General features: G+C 42.8%; 1 protein-coding gene across 1 annotated transcript in view; it reads right to left on the bottom strand.

The window, feature by feature from the left end:
• LOC119489056 (capping protein, Arp2/3 and myosin-I linker protein 3-like) overlaps nt 1–24275 on the bottom strand; it is a 42202-nt gene that overhangs the window by 17192 nt on the left and 735 nt on the right. Inside the window, exons 2-29 of the mRNA XM_037771198.1 lie at nt 18626–18720; nt 14732–14782; nt 14577–14636; nt 13208–13329; nt 13024–13118; nt 12656–12726; nt 12457–12530; nt 12300–12375; nt 12114–12202; nt 10868–10962; nt 10677–10763; nt 10031–10140; nt 9853–9930; nt 9669–9745; nt 9071–9175; nt 8868–8937; nt 5527–5608; nt 5294–5390; nt 5016–5070; nt 3156–3328; nt 2967–3035; nt 2465–2558; nt 1277–1375; nt 1068–1187; nt 871–984; nt 618–793; nt 405–492; nt 198–317 (exon numbers count right to left, since the gene is read on the bottom strand). Of these exons, the coding sequence (XP_037627126.1) occupies nt 198–317; nt 405–492; nt 618–793; nt 871–984; nt 1068–1187; nt 1277–1375; nt 2465–2558; nt 2967–3035; nt 3156–3328; nt 5016–5070; nt 5294–5390; nt 5527–5608; nt 8868–8937; nt 9071–9175; nt 9669–9745; nt 9853–9930; nt 10031–10140; nt 10677–10763; nt 10868–10962; nt 12114–12202; nt 12300–12375; nt 12457–12530; nt 12656–12726; nt 13024–13118; nt 13208–13329; nt 14577–14636; nt 14732–14782; nt 18626–18720 (2642 nt within the window). The remainder of the gene's footprint in view (nt 1–197; nt 318–404; nt 493–617; nt 794–870; nt 985–1067; nt 1188–1276; nt 1376–2464; nt 2559–2966; nt 3036–3155; nt 3329–5015; nt 5071–5293; nt 5391–5526; nt 5609–8867; nt 8938–9070; nt 9176–9668; nt 9746–9852; nt 9931–10030; nt 10141–10676; nt 10764–10867; nt 10963–12113; nt 12203–12299; nt 12376–12456; nt 12531–12655; nt 12727–13023; nt 13119–13207; nt 13330–14576; nt 14637–14731; nt 14783–18625; nt 18721–24275) is intronic.

Here is a 24275-nt window from a genome sequence, read left to right as displayed (position 1 = left end):
AAACTCTGCAGACCACTGAGTGGTCAGAAAGAATCGTCACTAGCTCGACACTGGACATCCTGCGAAAAACCCGCTATTTAAAAAAAAAAAAAATGTCAATGTGAAAAAGTGGAAAAGACACCGAACCCCCTGCAATACAAGAGGACAAATGTAAAGATGGATATCAGCCCAACATGTGTCTGTATATTCATACTCACTATGCTGGTGCTGAGCTCCTCATCTGTGATGTCCAGAGAGTCTCTGTGTCTGTTGAACCTCCAGCCCGTCCCATCGTCACACGTCCCCTCCCAGCGTTTAAGATGAGACACCTGCCGAGTCTGAGACGGACAGCAGTGCTCTTCAGTCCCTCTGACGCCCACTCAATCACTTTCTCTCAGACACATAATATGTTTTAGTGTATTTACCAGGGTCTTGTGGGTGGCGTAAAGCTCCTGCAGGATCTGGTCCACGATGGAGTTGGTGAGATATGAAACCACTGACAGCTTCACTTCTCTGCACAAGAAGATTGGGTTAGGGGGAAAGGGAGAGACGGACGGGAAGAGGTTAAAGTGAGAGGAAATCAATAACCTACTTATCGAATTCAACCTTTTACTGCTGCTCAACACTTCTACTCTTACTCTAACGCTCGGTGGATGTCCTGCGCTGCTCTTTCCATCAGAGCTGTCCGAATGGCAGAGCGAGGGATGGACACGCGCTCGGAGACAGATGAGAGCGAAGGACTCAACCTCTCGGCCGCAGAAGAAGATAAAGGGCAGAGCTCGCGACAGAGAGACACCATAGAGTCGACGATCACCTGCAATGAATGCCAGCGATCAGTAACTCAGTCGCCTGCGAACGGATCACGGCGTGAAAAGACGCTGTTATATCTACCTGAAGCTCCTTGTCTGCAGCTTTGGCGAGTTCACCAGCCAGAGAGTCCAGTCTCTGCCGCACCGGCCCGTCCACAGACAGCACATGAGCCAGCTCACACAGTGACGGGTACAGCTTGAAAGAAAAGAAATGATTGTATTCAAATTTATGTGTGACAGTCATAAAAATACTAAGCTCACACGTTTCCCATCACTCACAGCTCGGGAGTTCCTGGCCTCTTTTAACACTTGTTTAGCAGCTTGAAGCTCCTCCATCTCTCCGATGCCTCGTAACACGCACACCTGCTGCTGGACACGCACACAGAGGCGCTCCATCACCTTGGAAACAGACAGGCGGGGGGAGTGTTATGAGCTAAATCACACATAAAACACTCATAAACATACGCCACACACATGATGAGTGCTACCTGTTCGGCGGTGCTCGTAACCAGGCCTTGGTGCAGCCGCAGAGCCTGCCTCTGAGAGAAGCGCTGTGTCTGGTTGTTCCTCACCAGAGAGCGCTGGATCTGTGCAGCAGAGACAGAAGAGAGTTACGAGTTTAATAAAACAAAAACACGAGGAGGACACAGACAGAAAAGATGAGGTGATGATGATGCAACGAGCAGATTGTTGAGGAAACAAAGTGCAATGAAGCAGAGCGAATGGATGCAGAGGAGAGGCTGCTGTCTCATTTTAGATTTCACATTTCTGGGCCCCGTTTCCTAAAAGCATCTAAAAGGTGCTCTATATGATATTCAGAGTATTAATATAGCATCAAACAACTATTGTCTATGTAAAGATATAGAGGAGTAATGTCTACCTGAGCAGAGAATGAAGTCTCTCTCCCTCTGTGTGTGTTGTAATCAGAGTTTCTCTGTGCTTTGTATACAACGCTGGGCCGGCCACGCGTGCCTTTTAGTGCATGTTCGTGCATGTGTGCGTGCCCCACTGGCTTGCTCACAACCGCCGCTCTGCACTGCTCTCATACGGCGGTTACAGCTGATAACGCCATCAGTCGCGTTTCACGTTCACGTTTTGAATCGACTTTTCACGTGTCATTGAACGTCATATCATTAACGTTAAACAGTTATGTTTAGGCAACAAAATCACTTAGTTCATCATGGTTGGGCTTAACATAAGTACGTAAACTGAGTGAAATATGTACATAAACAAGTAACATAAGTACGGAAAACACGTCACAAACGTCACTTCGAAATAGTTTCACACGGTACACAAACACCGGTCTCCTGGTTGAAATCCATTAATCCCGACCATTGCCGGCGTTGTGGAAGCGTAGCACCAACCCTCCGGTTCTCCCCTCAGGTTAACACTGTTATCTCTGTCAGCACTGTTGCTGTTGTTTTCATTGTTAGTGCTGTTAGCGCTGATAGCTGCGAGCCGCCAGCTAACGACCATGTTGAGAGCCGTGCAGAGGCAATAGAAATGTTCCCAATCTCGCATTTAGCACCTTTTAAGAAATTGGCGTGCCATTCATACGCCATTTGGTGAGACCGGCTGAAATGAATGGTTTAAATGCAAATGATAGAAGTAAAACTTGATTTAGTCTTTTAAATTTAAGTTTCTGACGATGACTGTGGCTGGTCTGCGATGCCAACCTTGGTCAGTGCCTGCTCTGTCCTCTCGGGGGCGCTGCGGTACGCCTGGCTGATGTCACTTAGGGGTAGAGGCATGTACTGCAAGGTGAAATTACTGAGAGAGAGGAAGGAAGGAAGGAAGAAACAGAGGAGAGGTGACGTTATTGAAGGAGACAGCAACAGACTAAAGAGACAAAATAAAGTGGGTTAAATATTCAAGGGTTTGTTGAGGTTAATATCCCCAATGGACAGAGCTCATCCCAAAATATCCCTCCTATGCCATGAAACGAGTGAGTAATACTTTGATCTTTGCAACCATGTCATCCTTAGCCTAAAGATAAGTCTGGACCATTTAAGATAGCAAAGTGGAAAGCAACAATTTGCTCAGCTCACGTCGCAGAGCTCTTAAATAGAAGGTAAATCTATCACGCTTTCTTAAAGTCAACACCGTTCTTGCAGCACATATATAAGATAACCTGTTATTTATTGACGATCTGTGTAGATGATGTTTTAATGCTCTTACTGTTCAAGTGCTCGAGCCACATCTAGAAATCCCGATGCGGAGGTGTTGTTGCGATCCCATGTCACACTCCTGCAGGGCAAAGTGGTGAGATGCACTGAATACAAACCTCCGTATATAGAGCACACGTTATACTGCAGAAAAAAACAAAGAAACATCCTCTCTCTCTATATACATTGGTTCTTCCTTCACCTGAGCGTGGTGTTGATCTGCAGGGCTTTGCTCAGCATCTTGGCACCGATGTCGTCCATGTTGTTGCCGCTCAGGTCCACTTTTCTCAGGCAGGTGTTGCTGCCGAGGGCGTTGACCAGCATGGTGCCCCGAGAACGCAGGCGCGAGTCGGTCAGGGACAGAGACTGCAGGGCCTGGAGAGGCAGAAGGGAAAGACACATGTGTTAAAATGAGTCTGATATTTAGGAATAAATCAAGTAGAGTAAAAATGAGCGTCGGAAAGAGAAGAGGGGACTGGAGAGCCGTGAGGATAAAGTGCAGTGGTGAAATTTACTGTGGAGTGATGCGACTCCTCGCCAACATGACTTTACATGCTGTTTGTATGAATTATTTACAATATGTGTGTGTAGGGATATAGACACTGTGCCCGCAAGACACAGGAGACAGTAATAATTGATGATACAGTGACACGTCTGCAGTGAAACATAATGCAAAAATTATGTTCTAACCTAAAAGGGGACATGTCATGAAAAACTCACTTTCTCAGTGCTTGTGCTCATACATTTGGGAGTTTGCATTCTGGAGTTCCTACCAACCCACAAGCTGTGAGATAAGACAACCCAGTCAGTTTTTTGTGGGCTACCTAGATCAGAAAACATGTGATTCGACATTCAGATTTGGCTCCCCTTCCTATGTCACATGCAGGCTCATAAGAGTATATCACCCGCAATCTCAGTATCTCCACCCACGGCTTGAGCAGGGATGTCACAATACCAGAAATTTAGTAGTCGATACTAATACCAGGGAAATTCTACGATTCTCGATACCAATTCGATGACACATTCAAAAAAAAAAAAGTAAAACAATAATTCCCATGTACTTTAACATCCACTCCTTTATTACCGTTTGCATACTGTTTTTTGTTAGGAAGATAAACAGGTAATTATTCCTTCTCTTTTATCTGTTTTATATTGCTGTGAAAACATCTCCTTCAAACAAATTGATTTATTCAAATTTATCAGCAAAAACTACATTTTAGAAGATTTGAACACATGATGATAACATTAGAATTTATAAATAGGGTGCGTCCTTTGGACGAGTCGATAGTGAGTTTACTGCGTCCCAAACACATTTTCTATTGTCCCTGGGACGACGGGACACTGTGACATCCCTTGGCTTGAGAACTACCTTTGCAAAGGTGCACCATATTTTTCTCGCAAACCAATCAGACAATCAGGCTGGGATGTTTCGGGAGGGGGTCTTAAAGAGACAGGAGCTAAAACAAAGCGTTGCAGACAGAGGGTGAATACAGGTATATTCAGACAGACAGTATTAAAAAATCAATATGTTTTGTTGAACATTAAAGCATGTAAACATGTTCTAGTAGAAACCCCAAATACAAGAACATGAACCTGAAAATGAGCGTTATATATCCCCTTTAGGTCAACAACTTTATAATCTTTATTATTTTTTACGAAGGCATATTAGCGCCATTGAAGGTAAAAAATAATAATAATAACTTTCTGAGTTTTTTTCTGTAGATTTACGACTTTATAATCATGCATGAGTTTTTTCTCGTAAATTTGCCCCTTTAATCCAAGAGAATATCCAAGTTTTTTTCTCTCGTAAAATTATGACTTTAATCTTTGAAATTCAGATTTCTTTCTCTGAATATTACCCCCCTCCCCGGTATCATAATTTTTTCTTTTACCTATAATGGCCCTAATACACCGTCGTATTTTTTCTTTCCGGAGTGAAACTAGAATACGTGGATTTTTCTGTGTCTTTGCAGCTGATTAATTTTCTATTTGTATGATGAAACTAGTGCCAGAAAACTAGTAAATTTGCATCACACAATATATTTCCTGTGTTATCACTCACACATTCCTCCTCCTGTATGAGATGAACCAGCTTCTGCAGGACTTCATCCAGAACCCTGCAGACAAACAGGGACAAAAGCTGGATGAGCTGGCGTGAGTCATTTCCTGCCGGCAGCGAGCTGTCTGCCCGGGGAGCGGCACCCGCTTATGAATACGGAAGTTAAATCACAGACACGTATATTCGAGCTGGCGTATGTAGCGCATGCACCCTCGTGTTCATGCACACACACACACGCACATACACAAATACCGGCAGTAGAGCGTGACATAGAGCAGCACCTGTTTTTGATGTTGAAGTTCTTGCCCAGATATAGGTGTTTGAGGGACGGGTGTCTGGAGAGGGCCGGCAGCACTGTGAGCAGGTCTGCATCGAGACCTGTCAACACACACATACACATATACATTTATATTGCTCAGCATGGCTTGATTCACTAACAGCCAACTCAAACCTCGCCTGCCCGAGGACAAAGAGTCAAGGTCACAGAGGGATGTGATGCAGCGTGCCACCGTACCGTTGTCCGACATATCCAGAGTGCCGATAGAGGAGACTCTGGGGAAGAGTTCCTGGATTACAGCAGCTCCTGCAGACCTTAGCTGGAGAGAGAGAGAGAGAGAAGAGGGAAACCAACATATGCACAGGCGTGAATCCCAGTCATTTTAGGTTCAGTCATTGGGGAATTGTTCTATTTTTCCACAGTGAGGCAGATTTATGAATGCCTTTTTTTATGTCTCTGCAACAGTGTGAAGGTTCGTTGAGCGGTGAGCTCTGCCTTGCTTGTGATCTGCAGCAACTCTGCTCAAAATATTTTCGGCTACTTGTTAGCTTGGCACATTGTCGCTTAAATGAACAGCATATAGAGGGATCTATTGACAGAAATCTAATGTAATGTTAATAAGTATGTTTTCTTTAGTGTATAATCACCTGATAATAAGGATTGTTGTGTTTCCGTTAGCTTAGAATGAGACGTTTATATCTACATAGGGAGCGGGTCCGCTTCACGGCCGCCATGTTTCTACAGTAGCACCTTTTAAACAAGTAAATATATAAATATCCTAATAACCCTGGAAAAGCTGTTTCCATCATCAAAGCTGTGGGTGCACGTTAACAGGATCGGATTGGAAGTTTGATATAATTTAAGATATATATATTAGCATCTTCATAAGTATGTGAATTAAAAAGTATGGGGGAGTTAAACCATCATCTCTCCTTAACTAACTAAACTTAACTATGTATATTTACTCAAATGATGTACATAAGTACAACTTGTGCTCTGAGGAGCAATATTTTGCATAAACAACATTACTACATGCTACAGTATGTCTATTTGAGAATTACAATAACTAGTTGATTTACCATACAAAACGTATTGAATATTACACTAAAGTGTATATAAAGTCATTAAAGACTTCACCTCATCAGCTGCAACATTGAAATGCTGCTTACACATAAAAATAATCCATTATTAGGTGACATAACAGGACCCATTCTGTTGCATGATGTTTAACTTTAAGTGAATTTAGCTGATAATACTCCTGTCCTTTTATTTCATTTTAAATACCGTAGTTTTACTTCAGTATTTTTGCAAAAAAAAAAAACGCTGTAAAATCTGCATATTCTGAATGCTGTAAAGTGAATGAAACAAATTATATTGACTGTGAGGTATATTTTGGCCTTGACTTCAGCTGTAAACGCAGAGCAAAAATTTGTTCTTGTGACATAGATGTGTCTGTTTATGTGTGACTTTAGTGTCACTCAGTGTGGGAACTTTGTTTCACACATAGTTTTCTGCTTTGAGTCGGTACTCAGATGCTCACAAAAGCAGCAGAGTCTTACCTCACAATTTCATTCAGACTACAAAAATCTTTTCAACACATTCACAAACTTGAATTTCTCTTTCAAATGATTTCTGAACATATTTGAGCCCACACAATACTGTGAGCGTGTGACTCAAGATCACACTATAAAGCAAGGAATCTCTGTCTATCTGTGTGTGTGTGTCCTTTGAATATCTCAGGGACCATTCATCCAATCTACTTCACACTTGGTGGGCGTGTTACTGGGGATCCAAGGGAGTGCAGTGTTGAATGTGGTGTGATTTGGCCAGATGGTGGCGCTATAACAATGAACTTTATGTTTTGGCCTGTAATTTTTTAACCATAAGAAACAAAATTATTTTTTTCCGCCATTTTGAATTTAGTCCAAATCAGATTTTTCATTGCTTTGACATTGTCTTCAGATTTGGTACAGATCATCTCAGAACCAAGCCGGAACAAGTTACTTGATTTTTGATGCTCCACACAGTATTGCTATAGCTGGCCCTCAAAATTAGCTCAAATGCCGTGGGCAGATCTTATATTAAAAAAAATGTCATATCTCCTGAACGCTTTGTGCTATTCTAACCACATTTGGTGGACATGTGTAGATATGATGTCTGAGGGACTATGACATGACACCTTTGGTGCCATTTGGCCAATAGGTGGTGCCTTTAAATATCTCAAGAACTGCTCATCAGATCTATTTCACACTTGGAAGGTGTATTGCTGGGGTCCCAACGACGTGCAGTGTCGAAGTCGGTACAATTTGGCCAGATGGTGGCACTATAACAATGAACTTTATGTTTTGGCCTCTAAGTTTGAACCCTAAGTCTCAGAAATTTTGGATTTTGTGGGTTCCAGATGAATCTATCCATATAAGCCACGCCCATTTGCGTCTAGATTTTCAGCAATTTAGAATTTTGTGCAAATATGATTTTTTTGCTCCTGCTCCCACAAATGTTGAGCAATCATCACCAAATTTGGTACAGAACATCTCTGGACCAAGCTGGGGAACGTTTTTTTTATGTATTTTTGCTGTTCCATACGGTTCTGCTGTAGCTGGCCCTCAAACTTTGCTCAAATGCTGTGCTGTGATGTCATATATCCTGAATGCTTTGTGCTATTGTGACCACATTTGGTGGACATGTGTAGATATGACGTATGAGTGACCATAGCAAATTTGGTGCCATTTGACCAATAGGTGGCGCTGTAGCAGCATCATCTAACTGTAAAGGAAGTATTCTCTGTCTGTGTATGTATGTATGTATGCATGTATGGCTGTCCTTCGCATATCTCGAGATCTGTTCATGCAATCAACTTCACTCTTGGCCGATGCAAGCTTACCTCGCACGGCAGCTGGATTCTCATGATGTCACAAGATCACACGAAAATCCATCTTGTCAGGCTTCAATTAATGCATTTGTGTCCGACAAGCCAGACCACGGGCCAATCAGCGTCCTGTGAGGAGCTACTACCAGCTACAGGCGTGGCTTAGGTGTGTATGACGCAACGACACAGAGAGGTGACTGTTCCTTCTAAACAATGGCGGCTCCTGAAGAGATTAGCGTAGATATTGCAATAACATCAGTTCTATCAGAACTGGAGAGTATTTCTACACCGAAAGAAGAGCAAAGAACGGCACTGAAGGCTTTCCTCGATGGAAAAGATGTTTTCACTCTTCTCCCAACTGGCTCCAACAGGAGTTTGATTGACAGATGGTTCATCCAATTGCCTGCCAAGTACTTTTTGAAAGAGCTTGCCCTTTTCCAAACAGCTTCCAATGACGGCTTCTCAGATGGTTCTGTGTAATAAACCATCTGGCGGGTCAGATTAGGTGCAAGTAGCCATTCCGCGGTTCTCGACAAGGCTGCAAGCAGCACTTCTGGGGGCCAAGCAATCGGACCGCTTTGAACGGGCGTTGCACTAGTACCTTTAAACTGCTTGTGGAGATAGGAAGAAAATCCCGTACTCTGTATGACGAGAACATACCGAACTAACCCTTTAACTTGAGCTTGCAGACGTAGAGATGAACTCTTACCTCACAGCCACTGATGTCCAGATGAAGGTCATTGATATGAGGATTGGAGGTTAACCCTGTTAGCAGAGACCTGCGGAGACAGGAAGGATAGAAGAAGTGAGCGATGGAGAAAAGGCGAGGAGAGGAAGCTGCGGATATCTATATGTGCTTCATCGTAGAGTTTGGATAAAAGGAAGGAGAATAAGAGGCGACATGGCGAGTACCTCAGAACATCAGGGGGCAGCTTCATAGAGGCAAGGCTGACATAAGTGAGGCTGAAGGCCGAGCTGAAGAACTGACGGAACAGCGGCAGCGTGTCCTTCACTTTCCTATCGGATAAAAAAAAAAAAACAAGGTGAAAGATGAAAGAGAGGTGATGATAGAGAGAGCAGGATGGGATGAGACCGGCCACACAAAAGAGATGAAGTCACATTGTTGACATGCTGGGTAAATATGAGTGCAGTGCTGAGCGCAGCGTACTGACACAGAATGAGAAACAGAGCGAATAAGAGAGAGGGGGGAGTGGGGTCAAATGATAGATAGCTTCTGCTTAAATATGCATGAGTCTTATCTATGCAGACAACGCCGGGAGTTCTGGTTTTAAACGGCAGTAGACACACCCACATAGAGGAAGCACAATGTACCAGTGACTCCCACAAAGCTCATTTCTGATTCCCCATTAAGCAAGAGATGAAGATAATGACAAAAAAAAAAAAAGAGAAAGAGAGAGGAGGCCTTTACGGTGAAATAAGGATGATATAATCCCAGATTTGGATTTGCTGGTGCCTTTATTGTTTAGGTAATCTTTAAGAGATGACTAACCTGTGGGAGAAGGAATTTTTGGAAAGATTCAGAAAGGAAAGATCAGCGCAACACCCCCTCAGAAGAGCCCCAAATAGCTGCATGAGACACAGGGTGGAAACAGTTAATCTGGGCTGAGAGAAATGCATTTCTTTTTTAGCGTTGCACATAAACATTCGATCGTGCCCAGACATTAAATACTTACTGAGTCCACAGAGCAATCTGTGCCTGACAGATCTAAATGGACCAGGCAGTTGGGCTGAGACAAAAACAGATACAAGTGCTGGAAACAGAAAGAGAGAAAAGAGGTATAAGGATAGAAAAGTGGGGTATAAATGGAGCAGTGTGTGTTTTTTGTTTCCGGATGGGTTGTGCTTTCTGACCGAGGCGTCCTCCCCCGAGAGGACCCCGGGGTTCTTGCTCAGGTCCAGGTGCAGCAGAGAGTTGGAGTACTCATCGCTGGAGCACAGAGCCTGAGAGAGAGACACCACTCCTGAGAGAGATGGATAAAAGGAAAGAGAGAGAGAGACGGGAGGAGAGGGAGGGAAGTTGTACAATATTAAAAGACAGAGAACGCTCTCAAAACATTTTGTGTCCTTACATTATTCATACACATCTGCAGCAGCAGGTATCAGCGGATGTAACGGGAAGCAGCGTGTCTGCCTGCTTCAATGTAATATTTAAATTCTCCACTGGGTTCAGGGTAAGATGAGACGGTAACAGGAGGCGTGCTGCCTGCAGGGCAGACATCAAAAGTCAATACGGAGTCGAAGCAGGGGCAAAACGTGAAACAAATCTCTCCAGGAGGGAGAATCCTCTGGGGCTTTGGAGGCTTTATACTCCCTAAATTATAATCCAACCTGAGCTGAGAGCTGCTCAATCAGATGCAGCTTTATAAAAACTGTTGTCGGTCTATAATCAAACCAATTTCCACCCGATTTTGGTGAGTTGTTGAATTGTTGCCACACTTTCTCAACATTACTGAACCATGAATAGCAAGGCAGGAAATAGAAAGGGACGGGCCCAAACCTTTGGAGGTGAGGGAAGTCTTGGAGAGGTTGAGGAGACGGAGGCCCTTACTGAGGCGACACACCTGCTGAATTAAGTTGGACACACCTGCAACGTACATGCAAGAGAGATAAAAATAGAGTTACAGAAGACACCTCATTACCAACATACAATATTACTAAATAAGACAACCAAAGAGAGTGTTATTGCACCTTGGTTGTCCAGTGAGTTGTGGGCCAAGTTGAGTGAGTGGATGACAGAAGCAGGGTTCTCTGAAAGAGCAGCTGACATCTTCTGTGGAAAGTCTCTGTGAAGTAGGTCCATGGTTTAGTATGTTGTAAATACACACAAGCATTTAAAGAGAGAGATTTAGCACTGCACACATGATCAGCGGTAAAATCGCTCTGCGCTGGCTCTGCCATTGTTTCCCTGTGGGGAGAACGGTGGTGCCCAACTTGGCATAAACGCTACCCTCGGCGTGGCATGGCGCACCACTCAAAATCGCCACTGAGCACTGCGCTCAAAGTTCAAATTATTTCAACTTTGACCTTGGTTACCGCTGACCTTTCAAAGCGCAACCAATGAGAACAGCTTCAACTATTGTTGCCTCCGGGTCTGAAAAGTGAAGTCAATGCTGAAGTACCTTAAACTTGCATTCTTTCTAACAGCCAGCAGGGGGCGACTCCTCTGGTTGCTCAAAGAAGTCTGATTGTATAGAAGTCTATGAAAAAATGAGCCTACTTCTCACTTGATTTATTACCTCAGTAAACATTGTAAACATGAGTTTATGGTATCGCTAGTTTCAAGTCTTCTTCAATACAGCATGATGTTCATTTAGTAAACTGTGGTCCCATTTAGAGTCAAATAGACCATAAAGCAGGGGATGCTTTAGGGCGTGGCTACCTGGTGATTGACAGGTCGCTACCACGGCGTTGTCCGGTCATGAAAGTTAATTATAACATTTTTGGTCATCTTAAAATGTCTTACTCAGCGTTCGGTTGTACTTAGCTCCACCCTCTCGTGTCACTTCTGGTTGCAAAGAGCCAAAAGGCGACTGGTAAAATGAGGAATTTGAGGCTTCAAAACTGTAGTCCACAAACCAATGGGTGACATCACAGTGACTACGTCTACTTCTTACATACAGTCTATGCTTGCACTTTTTTTGTGGAGATACTGCTGCCTCTGCAAGGCTCTGCACCCTACCTCGCAGTGAGTGAAGAGCAAATGTCTTATCATTAGACCATCCTGACTGCTTGTAAATGCCCACATCTTTAAAACGCCCCTCAGTTTGTAACGCAGGGTTTGTTAAAGTTTCAAATTCTCAATCTGAGATTTCTCAGACTTTAGAGAGCTTCCTTCAGAACCACAAAGAACATCACACCACTGCTTCCACCGGCTGAGTCGTACTTGTGTGGGTTTATAGAAGATTGAATGGATGAAAAGTAAAAGAGAACTCACGATTTTAACCCGGCGTTCTCCAGTGTGATCTCCTCCAGGCTGGAGGATTTGCTGACTGTGTGCAGGACCTGCTCAGTGACCTCTGACCCCTGAGGGGGGGGGAAAAGGAAACATTTAAACTAAACATTTCATCTGTTTTTGCTTAAAGCCTTTTTCAATAACTCAACAGAAACCGTTTATACTCACTATCCGCAGGTCTTTGCAGTACAGTTTAGTGAACCAGGTGTTGTACGCCATCGATGCAACAATCACCGCCAAATCCCTGGAAGAGATGAAACTGAGGTAAATGAGGTGCCATATTTTTTTTGGAGATTACAGTGTTTGACTGCTCTCCGTCCCTCACCTGCTCTCCAGGTGGCTGAAGTCCAGCAGGTTAAACTCTCGGCTGTCCTGGGAGTGATAGATGGTGTCCACATCCTAGGAGCAACATTACCCATGAGCCTGTTTGCTGAAGTACATGACCCCCTTCATTTTGTGCACAGTGCTGTACGTAACACTCAAAAGCACTCACAGCGACACAGGCACAGTCCCACAGCTCTTACCCACTGCACTTCCTCCTTGCAGCTGATGCCATTATAGTCGCACAGAGCGGCGTACGTCTCTGAGAAGCCTCCTGAGAGGCGGGCGGGCGGGAGGAGAAAAAAACAAGAGAGAGAGAAAAACAAAATGAATCTGCGATGATGTGAACAGCTGCTTCCTTCAGCGATAAAATGCACACAGAAACATTTGCCCAAATTATCAATCTTTTATTTGTCTGACAGAGCAAAAGAACATCTGGGAGACCATTTGCGAAGTGAGCCAACTTCCTCTCCAGGCTGCCAAGTGGTGTGCATGTGCCCCTATTCGTGTGTGTGTGTGTGTGTGTGCATGTGTGCAAAATTCTCATGTTGGATGATAATGTTTCTTTTACCACAGGCCCTCTGGGTTTCCACTGAAGTCTCTGAGCTGGGCGAGTACTTCCTGCTGCCCTCAGAAAGGTCGCTGTCTGAATGACAGATGGAAGGACTGCAAAAAAACAAAAGATGAGGTATCATTTATTTTTTAAACTTCCTGATTATCTACCGCTGCACAGATTGTGAGAGAGTGGCACTTACGCAAAAATGGAGTTGTTGAATATTCGAGAGAGAGCGAAATTAATATGGCTGACCACATGGTTGAGGTGCTCGCGTGACTCAAACCTCAGGGAGAAGCTGGACTTGTCAGTGTCGATAATAACCTGCACAGAAAACTGAGCTGTAAATTTTATATTTCACTTTATGCAAAAGCAAGACCCTCCCCAGCATTACTAATATTTTCTTTGGACTCTCTCCCCCTTAATATCTTAAAATATAGTACTGAATTTGTTCGTTTCACAATTAATGACTAAAAGAGTATATCTTACAATGTTCCTATAATTAAGATGATTCCAGCAACTCTGTATTTTAGAATAAAGAGATTAGATCTGCAATGATGTTTCGATTAATCAAGTCGATCGACAGAAAAATAATCGCCAACTATTTTGATAATCATCGTTGAAATCATTTTTAATGCAAAAATGGCAGAAAATGCTGTTTTCAGCCTTTCATATATGGAGATTTCCTGCTTTTCTATCATATAAACTGAATATCTTTGGGTTTTGGACTGAAAAAACAAGACATTTAAAGGCATCAGAAAGTGGGACGGACATTTTTGTCACTATCTTCTGACATTTTATACCAAACGATTAATCAATTAATCCAGAAAATAATCGTCAGATGATGTGAAAAAAAATATTAAACTTAAATTTGTTACTTTCAGGGCTGCAACTAACGATTATTTTCATTATCGTTGTTTAATCTTCTTCTTATTTTCTAGATTAGAAACACAGAGATATGCTGTACCCGAATGGAAATAAATGGAGTTATCTTTTGAATTTTCGTTCTGGGCTTGTGTCTTGAAATCATCCCCCTTATGTTGGTAAGTGGCTCTGGAAAGTTTTAAAGCAACTGCACAAATGTTCGTAGAGATAACATTTATATTCTCATGACTGTCATATTGGTTGTGTTAGCTAACTAGAGTGTGATGGGAAAATGAAGCCCATAAAAACAGTGAGAACATTGTTGTTCTCTGCATATGGCAAGCGAAGGCTGAAAAGTAAGTATTAAAGACCTTATTCAGACTACCATCCCTTATGCAAAGAGAACAAAAATACAACAATACTCGACTTAATCCCCCTTTTCTGACCTCCCCTCCCACTCTAATAACTGTACTACAGTCCCTGAGCAGTTTATCTAGTTTCCATCACTGTCAGCAACAGAAGAGAACAAGTTAATAAGAGAGCATTGACTGTCACTGCAGCTGTTTCGATAAATGGTTTAAATGCTGTCATTCCTTGAAGGCCAGAGTGATGTAACCACTCCGTTATACAACTGTACAGACAAACAATTAGCTTTTAACAGTGGAGCTGAGTGGGAACAGATTTCAGTATTAATGTTAAAAATTCACCTGGTGCTCAGGGTGGGAATTCAAAGCTCGAATCTCCAAGAAGTTGAATGTGGTTTCTACCTGTAGTTACAGTCGACAAAGTAAAGGTTTCAGCTGGCATCATGAAAAGAAAACGCTTCATACTGTAACTGGAGACAGAGAGCGATGAGAAGTACCTTAGCGGGAATCTTTGGCGCCAGGAAGTAGAGACGCCATGTTGTGAGGACCTAAAAAAAGGAGAATAGAACACAAAGTTCACTGCTGTCACACTCCCCGCAGGGGAAAGAAAATAGTCCCGGGAGTTTCCATGGTAATGATGAGAGGGAAATGAGGAGTCCTTTTCCATATTCATGTATCGATCGAGCTAAAAGCTCTCAGTGTCAGAGACACGTTGTCTAACATTAACAGATTGACATACGGGCTGAGAAATGACGGCATGTTGCGACGTTTTTCTCACAAATAGGAGATGTAATTTCATTAGCGTTGCATTACGTCTGACATGAAAGTGGCTCGTATATTAAATTTCAGAGATGTGGTGTGGCTTTGGGGCTCAACAGGGCAATCGTTTCTGGTCATTCAGCAGCTCCCCAGAGCTTTAATATCAGAATTTAAAGCAAAGAATCATAGTAAATTATGTTTTCCTCCACATTTCAAGTCATGGGATCTGTTCCAGATTTGCATTTTTTTTTTGCTACACTACCTCCGCTAATTTGCCGTCTGCGGTTCTGAAGTGCGTGATCATTTTTAGTGCCTTGCAAAGTTGATGTGAGTTTGGACGTGACAGGCAATTTGAAAAGCAAACAAGAGAGCTTATTTGTGCGTCTCCGTCTGAGCGAGCACACGCAGCATTTCTGGGCCTGCACCTACTTATTCTCGGCATGGAAACATTTGTGTCAGGCAGCTGTTGGATAAATCTGATTCTGCCCCTGATTCTTGTGCTTTTGTTTTTTTTTAGCAAGCACATCCTAAAAAAAGTCTGTCTCCATCAAGGCAAACAAAGAGCAGTGATTCTTTGGCATTTCGCTGCTCCCCACCAGCACTGCCCTCTGCTCTTTCTCTTCTCCTCTTCTGCTCCGTCGCTCCCAATCATTTACTCCATTCTCTACGATGGCCCTGCTAAAACACTCCCTCAGGACAACCTCTCCCTCCCTCCATGTGCCTCTCCCAATGAAAAGCGGTAATTAAATTACAGCTCTCCCCCTCTCCACTGTTGTGTTTTTCTTTGGAGAGAGGAGCTTGACACAGGCCCGTCAGAAGCACACACTGACAGCCTCTTACACCCACACAGTCGGCGAGGTGTCGGAAATGTAGTCGCTCAAAATGTGAGATGAAGAGAGAGAGAGAAGAGGAGAAGGAGGAGGATGTGCGTTTCACTTTAAAGACTGTCTGAAGGAGTTGATTAAGGAGACCAGATTGTATCACATTACGGTGATGAGTCGGGGTTAGATGTGGTAGTTAAGAGTAAACAGGAGTAAATCATGCTGATGCAGCAGCAGAGAGAGAGACTCCACATCAAAGGGAGACCACACACACATCATGCTTATTGTGGCGTATAATTATGCTGCTACAGGACAGATATTCTAATCGTCTCTTGTTTGAAACTTTTTCCACCAAAATTAGTGCGTATATGCAGTTTTTTTTTTGCTACCTGCTAAAAATAGGCGATAGACTCCTAAAGCCTCTTTTCCACTGGACAAATCCCCACTAACATCTGGCTTTTATCTTCAGTGGGAAAGGTTACAACCAGCATTCACTCCCAGGACAAATCACTCTGCTGAAGTGACTGGTATTTTATCGGCTCCAGCTCCAACCGGCACTGATGGAAACATGACATCTGGGTGGACACGCTAACTTTTGCGGCGTGATGTTATGTGACACCCGTTGGAGGTGAATATATAATAAATAAAATCAACAGGGATTTGGACAATTCTTATATCTATTAACGTACAAAACATACAGTTAATATGCTCTCCTCAAAGCCACCAGACTCTGGTCAGTCATCAATCATTTTACCCCGCTGATCATCGTCAAAACTCACTTTCCACTGTTCCAACAATCACCAACTCTGGTTTGGTCGAAATAAACCCTCAATTCACCGAGTTAGATGTGAAAAGAAACAGCCGTTATATGCTCTCCTCAAAGCCACCAGACTCCATTGACAGAAACAGTCATTTTTACCTCACTTATCATCGTAAAACACACGTCATTCAAACTCAACAGAAACAAAACAAAAGTCATTGAAAGCACATAGGTGTGAGACTCCTTTCCCATTTCCAGTAGACGGGAGCCTTTCTGGGGTTTTTTCTGGTGTATGACGTTCGACATCACGAACGCACCGGAAAACAGGGTTAGTAAACGTTGAAAATGTTATGGTGGTTACTTCTTTTTTATATCTGTTACTTATTCAGTCTCTCTTTCAAACTCTCAGACCAGAGTTGGTGCTTATTGTCGAGTCTGAATGAAGTGTGTTTTACAACGAATCAACGAGTAAAATGACTTTCAATGGAGTCTGGTGGCTTTGGGGATCACATATAACAGCTGTTTATTTTCACATCTAACTTATTTATTTATTTCAACCAAACCAGACTTGATGATTGCTGGAACAGTGGAAGGACAAGATGGTTACGATGAGTTTTATTTTGTGTGTGTTTTACGCCGATCAACGAGGTAAAATTATGGTTCCTGTCAATGGAGTCTGGTGGCTTTGAGGAGAGCATCTTAATTGTATGTTTTGTTTTGTAAATTCTAATAATTGTCCAAAGGTTGATTTAATTTATTATATATTCTCTTCAACGCACGTCACATAGCATCACACTGGAAAAGGGGTGAAAATTAGCGTGTCCACCCAGGAATGACTGCCGATTGTAACCTCTCCCACCGAACACAAAAGCTAGATGTTAGTGGTTGTTAGTGTTTTTTGTCCAGTGGGAAAGGGGCTTTAGAAATCAAGATAAATTCATGTAATCTGCAGTGACAGATCACAACCTTAAAGAAGCTTCGACTCCAAACCTTAACACGTTTAAGCTCAGCTTTCCCTTCCAAAAAAAGCAGTGTTTGATCAAACTCCAATCTCTTTTTCCGTCGTCTATGCGCGCCCAGCAGGAGCTCGAACTCCTTCCAGTTCAGCTTTTAAAGAGGAAATGAGACATGGATTGGAAAGAGATTATTGGAAAGATGTTGCTGGCAGATAGACATATCAAAGTGTGAATATCAAAGGCCATACATGCAGAAACTCTCCTAAGAGCCCATGCTCGCCACACGACGAATAATTAAAGCATCCGTTGAGTGGAAGGAAGCGCAGCTCTGTCTAGGCAACGCTTGGATTGCAGGAGGGGTAGAAAGTACTCTTACTTCACCGCAGTTGGGAATTGTATAAGATCATGTGGTTTAGTTGCTGCACTTAAAGGACCACTCAATCAATAAAAGCTGCTCTGTGCTGACTGTATGTTACCTGTGTGTGTGCTTTCATGCACATATATATAAATCCACTGCATTCTGCAAATACAAGCATCCTCTCCGGGGTCCAGTCTAAGCTCTGGTCCATAATGTAAGAGCTGATTGCCCCAGATTTGATCCAGATAGCTGGCTGAGCTTCACTCACTCAAATCGAGATTTCCCATCTCTGTCCCATATTCTCTGATGAAAGCACCCCAGAATCAAAGGCTGTGAGCTGCTCAGCCCCCCCCCCGCTGCCTCCACAGTAGACACAGGCGCTCCCACAGATACCGTCTATCCAATATTCATCCCGCCCAGCCGCCAACAGCAGTCACAGAAGAGCGCCGGCAGTTAGAGAATGCCATTCACCCTCACTGTTAAATCATGGAGGGCCTCTACCTCTGCTGTCACGGACGTCAGCGCGGTGGCAGAGATACATTAACGCTGCAGTGGAAAGTTAACCTCAAAGATACTGTACTTTACATACATGGTGCACGCATCAGAATGCTTATGTTGCAGGATTACGGCGTTCTTCTACATCAGCAGCAGCAGCCTGACGTTAGTGTAACACAGAGGCCCATTAAAAAAAAGAGCCCAGCCCTCAGTGGACAGACAGAAAGGAAGCAGCGACTCACCAGTAGTCTGTCCTCTGTTTTGCCATTTTTGGAGTCAAGCTTAATTCCATGAATAAACTTGATGGATGATTTGTCGATAATCTTCCTGATGCTTTCTGTGGATGAAAAACACAACACATAGACTTAAAATACGCACAAACACTCATTCTCTCTGTTTCAGTCTTTTAAAGGACCAGTGTGTAACAATTAAGGGGATCTATTGGCAGAAATGGAACTGTGTTTTCTATAGTGTGTAATCACCTGATAATAAGAATCGTGTTTTCGTTATCATAGAATGAGCCGTTAATATCTACATAAAGAGTGGGTCCTCTTCACGGAGTCTGCCACGTTGCACCTCCATGTTTCAACAGTAGCCCAGAATGGAAAAAACCTTTTCCTGCTTGGGCCGGAGTCGATAACGTTACTCGCTCCCGTCGCCGCCGCTTTCTCTCTCTTGCTTCACCACTCACTTCCCACAAAAAGGCCCTAACACTACTTAAGGAGCATCGGAAGTCAGACAACGGCTGGCGGTACCACAGTTTTGCACTCGGCAGCTCACGTTACCGCAGTTTCACAAGCATGTCGGAGAACTCCGGTGGCCTTCAGGTAACGTAAACACGTGAAAGTCTCTCTCTAGAGCCAGAGTTTGGTTTGTCCATTCTGGGCTGCTGTAGAAAAATGAAAAGGACCTGCTATGACATGATATGAAGGGCTCATTCTAAGCTAACGAAAACAATGATTCTTATTTTCAGGTGATTATACACTAATCAAACATAGTTATGAATATTATATTCCATTTCTGCTAATAGATCCCCAAAATGTTACACACTGGCTCTTTAATAAAAAACATATTACTGCTGAGCATTTATCAAAGCATGCTGTCGTCTTTTAGACTCGTTTGTGTTTTCCTACATTCCAGAAAACACAGTGTAAAAAAAATCAACCTGCAAGAGACTGAAAACATGAGACAGGCAATTTATCACAGTGAAAATTATGTCTGCGTTTATTTTTCTCAAAGTCACATTAATGTTGCATGTGCAGCGAGATTGATTTGAAGAGTCTACACTGCAACAATAACATCAGTTTGACAAAAATAGAGAGGGATATGTTTACGGTAGATTATCTATCTGCTGTCTCTCTCTGCAAGCTGATTTTCATATTTTATCATAAATGCCTTCCAGCCAGGTATACTGTAGAGAAAACCACATTTAGAAGACCCTTCGGAAGACAGTTGGTGCTTATAAGTACACATATTTCATAGTTAACACCCCGGTGTTGTAGGGATTAAGGTACTGACCAATAACTGCAATGTCTTAAGAAATTAAATATGTTCAATTTTGATCATTTTATTTAGTTTACTAATCTTAAAGTCATCTATAAATGCGTACACATCCAGGCTCCTCAGGTGCTCAGTGACCTTTTGGTTCCACTGAGAGCTTCGGGCTCAGTAACATGTGCAGCATCCAACAGGAAATTGTAAAGTGTGCCCACGTAAATCCCCATTTGGACAAACAGCTTTTAGTTTTTGGGGGTTCAACATGTGGAATTTCTTACCTCCAGAACTCAAATCCTGATTGGGATTATTTTAAACTCAAACTGAAACTGTTTTTGAGGAGGGTTCAGTCATGTAGTTATCATTGATCTGGTGTTTTATTGTATTATAGTTTGTATTTTATATTGTTCTGTCTGTATTTTCTCGTCTAGTTCTGAGTTTTGTACGCATTTATCGTTGAGTTTATGGTGTCGCGACATACTGGTATGACGATAACTGTGATATTTAAAAATGAAATATTAATATCATGCTTATAATACACATATGATAATATCGTGTTAATAATCCAGCGCCTTTTAAATAATTTTATATAAACAGTTATGGTTACAGACTCTCTTCTCCACCTCCCTACACTTGTATTTAGAGTGTTATTAATTTGCAAAAAAAAGAGACAAAACACACAATAAACAAAGTTAAAGTTGAATATGACTGATAGCAATATCTTTTTTTTCAAATTGTCTATAGATTCCGCGATAATATCATTATCGTGAATTCTTTTGGGCACGATAATTGTAAAAATCTGATATTGTGACAGCCCATAGTCTCGTGTATTTGTTGTTGAGTTGTATGTATATTAAATTTTCATCCAGGGACGGGCATTGCAAATGAGCTTAGGCTATAAATGCTGTGGTATGTGGAATTGGTTTATGCGACATACTATACAAATAAACATTAAATAAATTATTAAATGTCCCTGGTTCAACACCGGCTAGGGATCTTTGTGCATCTCTCTATCGCCTCATTTCCTGTCATCTTACTACCGTCATAAAGCATAAAAATGCCCCCAAAATACTTTAAAACCTCCAAAACACCAGTACGGCCATTTAAGAAAAGATCAGATCAAATTAGTCCGAATCAAACTGAGCATTAAATGACTTTGACCTTTAGGTGGACAGGTCTGTATTCATGCCTTCATCTAATAACTGAAGGAGACATCAGGTTGGTCATTTGAACAGACCTGTCATGTCGTGGCATTTCAGAAGATGATAAAATAATCCAATGAACTCCGAATGAATCCTGATGATTTTAAATAAGTTACAAACCTCTTCTGTGAAAATGGATGCAAAAAAAGACTGACATTTAGCGGGAAGTAGTCTGGAATAATCACAGAAATATAATGATCATTTTTAAATCACCCCCGAGCTACTCTATCTCGTGATATCATCAAAATGCTTCACAATATGCCTCAGTGTCGTTTTCTTCCTTCCGAGAGCAACGTGACACATCGGAGCATCAGTGTTTATGATTCACTGAGAACTGTTCCTGCCAAACAGCATCACTGTCAGCGCTGTGACCTCTGACTTGTATACGGCACACAAGCTGCCACAGGAAGAGTCTCGCTCGCAGCCGGGCGAGGAACGCACGGCACCGACACACTCGCCGTGGCCATCACAGAAACATGCAGTCGGCCTCTCCATCACGGTGGCTGCTGCACAGCATCCCCACTGACAGCTTTATGAGGAGATCGATACTGAAGCTGAGACGCAGGGATTTGTCAGTGGAGTTGATAGAGTCACACCGGATAGTAAAGCGAGTTCCTCTCTTCATGCAGCCACATTTATCCGTATCTTCAGGTGCACACAAGTCTCATATATTGTTGTACTTTTCACTGGGGCTGCCCCCTCTTAGTCGATTAGTCGACTAACCGCTCGTTTTGGAGAGATTTCTTTAGTCGATTAGTTGTTTTTTAATGCTTTTTTTCATGCTGAATGACTTATTTCCAAGAAACTTATGAGCACATGTCTGGTAAAAACAAGATTTAAAGTGGTGCTTTTGTGTGATTCTTTGTGGAGAAACTCAGTTTTACAGATCAGAGGCCTGTACTACGAAGCAGGATTTGGCCTTAGCGAGGTAACTTCAGGTTTAACTCTGGGTTTTCAGTCCTACGACGGTGGTTCGCTTCTTACCGGGGTAGATCGCCATGGTAACTTATGATGAACACCTGACCAGCAGGTTATGTTTGAGATAAGAGAGCAACTCGTATAAAAGCACCGTCTACTGACCAACCGGAGCTCGGTGCATGGATCGTACGATAATATTACACAAATACGAAGTAGTTACAGTCATAATCCAGGCTAAAAACAACTCAGTTTAAACTGATAAATACAGGAAGGACAGCTGGCTGTGTGCTGTGGGTGCTTACCACTTTGAATTATGTTTTCATATTTATTCTTTTACTTGCTCCCGAGTCCGTTTCACACCGCCGGAGACGGGGACGCAGCTGGAAGAAGGGTAATTGTCATACACGCCACATTCTCCTCCAAAGGATTAATGAAGAAACTTCTGTTCTTCTAATATGTTCTATAAGCATCATATGAATTCAACGGAATACACAAAGTAATTAAAGTCGGGCTTTAGACGGGGGCAGTGATATTATAAGTGTGATAATTTACACATTCACACAGTCAGCGATTTTTTTTTCTTTTGCCAGCTGTCCTTCCTATATTTGTCAGCTTCAACTGTGTTACTATTAGTCTGGATTATGTGTTTAACTTCCTCGTATTTGTCTCATATTCTAGTTTGCTCTTGGTTTGTAAAATGTGCCGCTCTGCTGACAGTAGACTTGTCCATTTTTGTGATTGGTCATATGCTGCAAACCCCGCCCCTTTCATGTGAACGCACTCATAGTGATCGAAGAAACCCTGGGTTGATTTACTGAGTGGATAACCAGCGTCGTAGAACCGCTTAGCGTGATCTCGTTTGTTAGGGTTAGTGAAGCCAGATAACGAGAAGATAGCCTGGGTATGTTGAACTCAGTTGATCAACTAATCGATTAGTCAACAAAATCGTATGAGTGTTAGTCGACAAATTGTACGTGTCCACAGGGGCGTCGCGCCGCTTCCCAGCTTTCCAACTGGAACCAACATGGCTGCTCGTTTGGAAACTTTTTTCTTGTATATTACGAAAATAAAAACATTTGAGGCGTGAAATAAGCCACGCAGATGCTGAATCTGTCTTGATTTTAGATCGACAACGGTTAGTTTAAAAGTTTTTCTGGGGTTTCCAGAGGCAGCGAGTCGCGCTGGACGCCCCTGATTTGCATAAGTAGCCTAGACCTAAACTTTATGCAAATGAGGAATGACCAACGTGACGGTTCATCTCTCAAAACGCAAAGCTACGCTACCAGAATGCATTGCACTGCTGCTTACGCAATGAATGGGAAGTGTGGAAATGACAAATCCTGTGGACACGTACCTTAAGAATTTCCTTAGACGCTTTTGTACTTTTTTGTACTTTTAAATATTTTTATATCGTAGTATTGCTACTTTTACTCAAGTAAATTATACTTCTTCCTCTACTGTTGAAATATATATTGCAGAGTGTTGTTAAAGAAAGATTGGGCGTACTTTCCAAGCCTAAAAAAAATACACAAATGCAACAAATTGGCACCAGTTTGTTGCCTGACAATCACCTCTACATCAGTGAATACACACTGAACAACAATCAGAGTCCATCCAGAGACTAGATCTGGACTGAAGTCTCACTCAGGTGAGCTTGTTGTGGCCTGCAGGGCCCCCGGTGGCCCCTGGTGGCCCCGGTGCTCCTCCTGTTAGTCAGGAGGAGGAGGTGCAGCCGCCTGGCAGGTGACTGAATGAGGAGGCAGGGACTCCACTGGATTAATCATCACAGTGCGCCTAATAGAGCCATTAGGAGTAATTAACGCAGCAGCAGAGCTCTGCTATATACCCAGCGCATGTGTAGGAGTGTGTGTGTGTGTGTGCGTGTGTGTGTGTGTGTGTGTGTGCGCGCTCGTGCGTGGCGCTCGTGCACTTGCAGGCTGTGACTTTGACATGTGTAAGCTGTTGCTTGTTTGATGAGAAAAAAAAGGAATAAATATTTGTGCAGTCTGTTGCAGGTTTGTCTAAGCTTATGCATTTAGTGTTGGCGAGATCCACAGTGAGCATCTGCCTTTTACCAGTCCTCCTCTTTACACTTAATCACACGCACGCACACACGCACGCGCGCAATCACTATAGCTGGTTGCAGGCAGCAGAAGATAAAATACTGGAGGGGTTCAGGTTCAGAGAGAGGGGGAATATAGGCTACTCTAAAAACAGGTTAAACATGCAGAACAAAACGCTCCCAGAGCCACGAGTCCTCAGCAGCATCATCATCTCT

This window comes from Sebastes umbrosus, chromosome 5 (genome assembly GCF_015220745.1).
Source record: "Sebastes umbrosus isolate fSebUmb1 chromosome 5, fSebUmb1.pri, whole genome shotgun sequence".
Classification (NCBI taxonomy): domain Eukaryota; kingdom Metazoa; phylum Chordata; class Actinopteri; order Perciformes; family Sebastidae; genus Sebastes; species Sebastes umbrosus.
This window is presented reverse-complemented; position numbering and strand designations above follow the sequence as displayed.